Genomic DNA, 6,998 nt, shown 5'->3' on the forward strand with positions numbered 1-6,998 from the left:
ATCAGAGCATCTAAATATCTAAAGCGGAAGTGAACTAATGTAATACATCCAAAAATGTTAGTTACAAGATTACTAAGAGAAGTCCCTACACTGATGAGGGAGTATTATGCCATCACAACTCTACATCAAAAACTTCAAACCCTACTAAATCCAAGAGAGGCGCAAAATAAAAGGTACAAGTGAACAAAAATATAGATTTAATAAAACCTCTGCTTTTTGTAGTCTTAATCCCTTGTTGTAAAAACGCATTATAATATTCGAAATCATACTACATCGTAAGTATGAAAAACAAACAATAGAGAAAAAAACATTAAATCCAAGAAGACAGAGAAAATCAAGTAATTTCTTAATAAAAAATCATTCTGAAAATCCCACAGGTAGAAGTTACATTCCTAAAGTATCTTATTACAAAACCGTAACAATAATAAAATAATACCCCGACATTAGTGAAAAATTAGAAATCGAGAGGGAGGTGACGATAGGAATAAATCACCAATCATCAAATAAATCATGTACCCCCGCTTAGGTTAGGCGACAGGTTACCATCCAGATTAAATTTTAGGTGTTTGAAAATAAAAAAATAGCGTCTAAACTTACATAGGCGGACCCTCGCTTAGGTCGCGCTTCTCACTTAAATAGAAAATATATAACTTTCATTTTGAATTTATTTTTTAATAAATTGTAAGAGATTTGTTGAATATTTGAATGAACACTTATTATATGCTTATTTTCTATGTTTTCAATATGTTCTAATACTTTATAATCTATATATTATTCTATTTTGTAATTTTTTATCTCAATACAACTATGTATTTTTAAGTATAAGTAGATGATTATTTATATGTTATATAACAAATTTGATTAAAATTAAGAAAACTGCCTGGGCCGGCCCTGCTGCTTGACTAGCCCCTAGCGCTTTTTAAAACCTTGGATGCTAAGCTCATGCTCATCGCTTGGTTAGCACCTAGCGAATATTAACGACATATCTTTCACACCATTTATGAAGACTTTTATTTTTTATTTTTTGAACAAACGATATTATCTACACTAAAAGGGGGGGTTGGGTTTAGCCTCACAATGGACTAGCAATAATATGGTTCAAATTCATCTTTAACGAGAATTGAACCTAATACCTCTTATTTACAAACGAAGAACTTAAAAACAAATATTTCCGTGGAAGTTAAAATATAGGCGTATCAACGGATATTTCCTTTGCAAACAAATCAGTGGTCAAACAGTAATATGTAGAACATCTAATTGATATGAAATTTCTCCCCCTTTTGCTTTATTAAAAAGTTTTGAATTGTTAAGTTGTTTGGTAAAAGACATGGCTCCTGCTTGTTTGAAAGATTACAGTGCGACAAAGTTAATTTTTGATAGACGTAACGTCTAGGTACAATTGCAAATAAAATAATAGAATAATCCTTCTAAGTAGTGGACAAAATAGGAAGCAAATTAGCATAAAAATGACCGTTTAAAGTGAATAAATCAAAAGGGGCTTGTACCTTAGAAAACATATTTTAAGACGTTAGGAATTTGAGCATATATGATGTATCTTAAGTTACCTAGTAAACATCATAGGGTATCAATATGGCCTTTATCAATACATACAAAATAAATGGAGAAAAAGAGGGGGAAGTGTAGTTGTATTTAGAATAGGATCTTGTCTGGATTCTCTTTTTTAGGATTATAGGGATCAGTTTATCAGTTATTCTGCGCTCATAAATCATTTTGAAATTTTTATTTAAAATTAACCATAAACAGTACCTAATAAAATCTGACCTCACGATATACTATGAACAACTAAGATGAATTAATTCCTAGGATCCTCACAAAGAGAATCCGGCAAAAATTCTGTTCTGTTGTAGTCATAGCATGAATATAAAGAAAGGAGAGAGAGGGAGAGAGAGATATTGGAAGCATCAGAGCCAACAAGAAGGACAAGGCATACTGATAATCCCATGCGTTTATATCTATATGGTGAATTATATATTCACAAATAAGAATTTAACAAAGTCATAAAACGTCACGTCCCCTTTCTTTATTTTGGGGGGAAGAGGGAGGATTTCGGCAACATTTATGCTGCGTGCATGTTATTGTGGTCCGGAGGTGTTGGAGTTGGGCGGGAGTTAGGCAGATGATCTGGTGGTGGTGGGGATTGGGAGCTTCTTATTGTTTTGTCTTGTGACATTCACTTTGACACCCACCAAAAAGTGCCACCAAATTGCTTCCAAGTTTTAACCCCAACGCTAAATTTCGAAAACTAATAATATTACAAGCGATATTTTAAACTAATCTACATTAAAGAAGGAACGATATTTGAACACAATAACTTGAAAGAAAAAGTCCTAATTAACCATCAAGACAGTATATCATTTGGTCGAAAAGTAGTTAATTTGGACATTTTTCTAAGACTTAATACTCCTTTTATTCCTAATTTTTTTATACATATAACTTCTATCACTCGAGGGAGGTTAGTACAATGCTTGAGTAAGATTTATTTACTTCTTGAAGGGATTTCGAGTGATCTATGCATACCCTTTTTTTAGGGAGTTTTAACGAAAAGTCTACGATATTATTTACTTTAACGAAAAACCATATTTTTACACTAAAAAGTCAATCCTAGTACTATTCACTTTATCCTTTATTTTGTCCTTATCGTTAAAACTTAAAGTTTCCAAGCTATTTTCATTAATTTTTCTTTTTTTATTTGTTTGCCCTTGCTTATTTGTGGCTTTTAAATAAATAAAAAAAAATAAGAATTCAAAAAGAGAAGTAAACAGAGATGTACAAAAGAAAATAAGAGTGGTACGATCGCATGTTGATGAATCATCAAATCATTTGGTACAAACTTTGATATGTCTCTTGTTTATTAGTTGCCGGTTTTAGGGGTAAGCTTGGTGTTAATTCACCTAATTCGTATCTAGTAGTACCTACACCTACCATTATCATTGTTAGGCTTTGTGTTAATTCACCTAATTTCAAAGATTATGACCTCTCTCTCTCTCTCTCTCTCTCTCTCTCTCTCTCTCTCTCTCTCTCTCAATAACATGTTATTGTTAACATTGAGAAATTTGCACATGGGATTTTCTGAAGATTGAAGACTCTGGTCCTTGATCGATCTATCTACTTCCACGGACTCTCTGCAACCTCATATTTTTTACACAAGATTTTATAATATTGGTACAGGAATTGACGTTAAACTGTGAGGTAATATAAAGTCCATGAAAAGTCTCATTTTGAAAGAGTCTCTTTAGCATTTCTCCTATTACATTCTCAATATTTAAACTGCCATTGGTTCATCTTTCTGTGTCAAATAAAATGAAAAACAAAGTAAATTAATAGCTTTCATTTTCCCCCTCTCATCTCCTCTCATCTCATACATTATATATTTGCATTCACTCAAGGCTTGCCAAACTCCAGTCAATCACTTTAAAATTTGAAGTTTCACTCACTCACGCCATCCAATGCTTTACCTCCTTATTTCTTTTGTCTCTTTCATCCTCCTTTCCAAGTCCTTCACTCACCACAAGCCAATGTTACAGACATGGGAGGATAACATCAGATTAATCTCACTCAAGTTTTGGAGTGGATCTTCAAGTTTTCTCCAGAAAAACTGGATTTCACTCCAACCCATCACCTCCAAATTAAAAAAGATGGTGACTTCTGGTTCAAATGTGGAGGGGCAGAGAGAGGAGAGAGAAACTAGTCTCTCTCTCCTGGATTTGCCCGACTTGGCCTTGGGCTGCATTCTTGAGAAGCTTCCCCCATCTGGGTTGTGCTCCATGGCAGCAGTTTGTTCTTCTCTAAGGGAGAGCTGCAGAAGTGATCACTTGTGGGACAACCATATGAAGCACAAATGGGGTACACTTATTGGGCCTGCTGCTTACAGACAATGGCAACTGCATGTGGCCTCAAGAAATAGAATCAGACATTACTGTCTCAAGACCAAGAAAAAAGGTCTAATGGAGTCCCTTGCGGCTATCATTTTGCCTTCCACATGGACTACTCTGCCACAATCAGTAACTTGTGTGTGTAATTGTAAGGTGAAGGCTAGCAGTCGTAGTTTACCAGTCCATTCGATCATGTCTCTGTATCTCTCTCTCGAAAGTGGCAAGTTCTGGTTCCCGGCTCAGGTCTACAACCGCGAGGTATTGCCGCAAATATTATCAGTAGTATCTATCTCTGCTAATTTATAGTTTGTACAATTTTTTTGTTTGTTTGTTCGTTGTTTTCTTGCTTGACAATTCAATGAACACCTTATATATATATCTATATATATGTGTCTTTTCCTGCAGCATGGTACTCTAGGGTTTCTGCTGTCTTGTTATGATGCACAACTGCGCTATGATTCGTGGACAAACACATTTCAAGCACGGTAGAGTAGCAGTCTTCTTTATATGCGCGTATTCATATATAAAGTTCAATTCTGGAAAGGCTTATTTCTGAATGGTCCTCTCTTGAATTCAAAAATGTACATTGCAGGTATTCACCTCATGGGCGGAGGGTAGTAGAGGAAAATATACCATGGGATAGATTAAGAGCGGCTCCAGTTGATACTCCTCCTTACAAACTTCATGTTTCTGATTGTTTACATGACTTAAAACCCGGTGATCATATTGAGATCCAGTGGAGAAGAAACAATGAATTTCCTTATGGTGTGTTTCTAAATCCCACCTTCAAATGTCTCTATATTTTCCATTACTTTGGAAGGAATTTGGCAATAATTTGGATTCTTATGTATTTTAGGTTGGTGGTATGGTGTCATTGGTCACTTAGAGTTGTGCAATGGGAATGTGAATCACTGCCGTTGTCACTACAATGGTGAGAACGACATTTCAGTTTCTGCAATTCTGCTTTCTTTGTTTTTTTCATTACTGGGAGATACGTACTTCTTTCTTGCTTTTTTGTTTTTATTTTTTTCCTGTTACAAAAGACAGAATTCCTTCCTATGTCAGTCGATAAATATCATGCATGAGATGCTGTACTTGTTGAGAATGAATCTCACATTAATGAGAGAAGGGACCTTGCATGTGTAAGAGATTGGTCTACTCCTCGTATTGCCAATTGGTTTTATGGTGGAACCTCTACTTTCTTTGGTACTAAAGTCTTCATATAGAAATCTATGGAGTTTAGGATATTTCTTCCCCTGAATAGTTGGGCATTCAAGCACTTTCAGCATGGGAATCCATGTCCTGCATTAATTTAGACAGCAGAAAACTCTAAACCTAGACATAAAGATAACTTGATGCTGAAACGTCCTTCTCTGTTGCTTACGTTTGAGGAATGTGTCCCTGCTACGGTTGTTTGTCATGACCAAATCTGATGTCTTATCCATGTTTTGGTGTCGAATATGTTTTATTTCCCTCAACATAATTGTTTGTTCTTAGAGGATAGCGGTTTTCCCATCCCTTGCATTTTGATCATTGTTTTATAAACGAAAGAAGAGACGCTTGACTAAAAATGAAAAGGAAAACCTACGTGCTAGTCTTGCTGAATTCATATTTCTCATATGTAAACCATCTGTTTCATGCATTCTTTTGTTTCTTCTAATCACTTGTGACCCTTAGGCTATCCGAAGGAAGCGGAGTTTACATAGTATTTTATTCCTTCCGGGGCTAGGATTCTACGACTATTTTATTTACTACCATTACTGTATATAAGTATCTGACAAACAAGTACTCTCTAATTACAGATATAGTAGTGCTGGAGTTCCATCATTACACTCCTGGATCCCGGTGGAGACAAATGACGATAAACAGGAAGGACCATCGAGAAGAAGGCAATGAAGCAGACGGCTTCTATGGAGGAATCCGAAAGCTTTACAACGATGAGGAAATTGCAAGGTGGAAGCGTTTATGGCCGAGCCAAGTTCTGGAATAAACCTTCTACTATTACTCCTATCCATTCTGTAAATAATTAAGCTCCCCTTCCCCCTCTCTTTTTGCTGTTGAGATGTGAATGAAGATCAAAATAATACTCGACGTGTTCTCAAGTAGAAACCTCAACAGAAGTATGTAACTGTTTAGAAAGTTGAAAATTTGAGTTACAAAAGCCCTCACTGCTCTCAACCATATCTAAACCAATTCTTCTATTTAGAAGAGTGTGATCAATGTTATCAAAACAACCAACAATGTCTGCTTTGAAAAATCGATCTACTGTCCCCTAACTATCAACATGCTCGAAGAATGTGAAGCCCAAGCGCCCCTTGTTGGGCTATTGTGTGTGTGTGTGTGTTTTTTTTTTGTTTGCTAGGTCCGGCCGATCTCCCCTTTTATGTGAAGCCTATGCCAACCCGGCCTTTGTTGAAATCGGCCCGAGGCCTGCTCGAAACCTAGCCTTTTGTCCTTGCCCCACCCGTGCCTTTTTCCCCATTTCCCTTAGCCATTCCAGAAATTAAGCCCAAAGCTGTCCCTTCAAAACGTGCCGTCCCACACTTCTTCAACTTCACCCACTTGCCAAGGTTACGTTGAAGGTTGTAGCTGGTGGATGAAGGTATGAAAGTGCAGAGAAGGTGCTGCAACTTGAAGCTTGCTGCCGCTGTTTTGGGGCTAGGGCCCGTGGGTAAGGTGGGGGTTTTTCATGTTTCTGACTGAATATTTGCTTAACCTGTTGGGTGGAACAGGTTATTGGCATAGATAGGAGCTGATTAGTCACCATAAAATGTAGAGAAGGATATAAGTAGTCATATAATATGTAACAAGGACGTTGTGAATGGAGAAAAAGGATGAGAAAGTTGATGTTTAAAGTTGTTTTGTTTGTACTATTGTTGTTGCATAGATTGCCAAAAATCTTGAGTTTTGTGAACAATTTTCTTTTTTATTATTTTTATTATTTGTAGCAAAGTTTTGTGTTTGGAAAATAGTTTAATAGGTAAGGTTTATTGATTGTAGGTTTTTGGTTGTAAGTTTTTGTTTGGGTACATAGCTTAAATAGTTAAAGCTATTATTAGGACACCACAAATTGATTTTGCTTCACACTATCTTGATCAAGAGTGT

The 6,998-nt window shown here is 36.1% G+C and overlaps 1 protein-coding gene across 1 annotated transcript; it reads left to right on the forward strand.

The window, feature by feature from the left end:
• The first annotated feature begins 3,404 nt into the window (after positions 1–3,404).
• Positions 3,405–6,057, forward strand: LOC137713379 (F-box protein At2g26850). The gene is made up of 5 exons (XM_068452666.2): positions 3,405–4,151; positions 4,299–4,378; positions 4,486–4,658; positions 4,750–4,824; positions 5,696–6,057. The coding sequence occupies exons 1-5, from the start codon at positions 3,468–3,470 to the stop codon at positions 5,881–5,883; spliced, it is 1,200 nt and encodes a 399-aa protein (XP_068308767.2). The 5' UTR covers positions 3,405–3,467; the 3' UTR covers positions 5,884–6,057.
• The last annotated feature ends 941 nt before the right edge of the window (positions 6,058–6,998 follow it).

The sequence above is a fragment of the Pyrus communis genome, chromosome 14, assembly GCF_041283825.1.
Source record: "Pyrus communis isolate YQ-2024b chromosome 14, ASM4128382v1, whole genome shotgun sequence".
Lineage (NCBI taxonomy): Eukaryota > Viridiplantae > Streptophyta > Magnoliopsida > Rosales > Rosaceae > Pyrus > Pyrus communis.

Excerpts from the sequence above, each read along its gene's own strand:
- LOC137713379 (XM_068452666.2), top strand. The coding sequence starts at position 3,468 with ATGCTTTACCTCCTTATTTCTTTTGTCTCTTTCATCCTCCTTTCCAAG. Across the intron at positions 4,659-4,749 it reads AAACAATGAATTTCCTTATG|GTTGGTGGTATGGTGTCATT; the intron begins GTGTGTTTCTAA and ends TATGTATTTTAG. Across the intron at positions 4,825-5,695 it reads CTGCCGTTGTCACTACAATG|ATATAGTAGTGCTGGAGTTC; the intron begins GTGAGAACGACA and ends CTCTAATTACAG.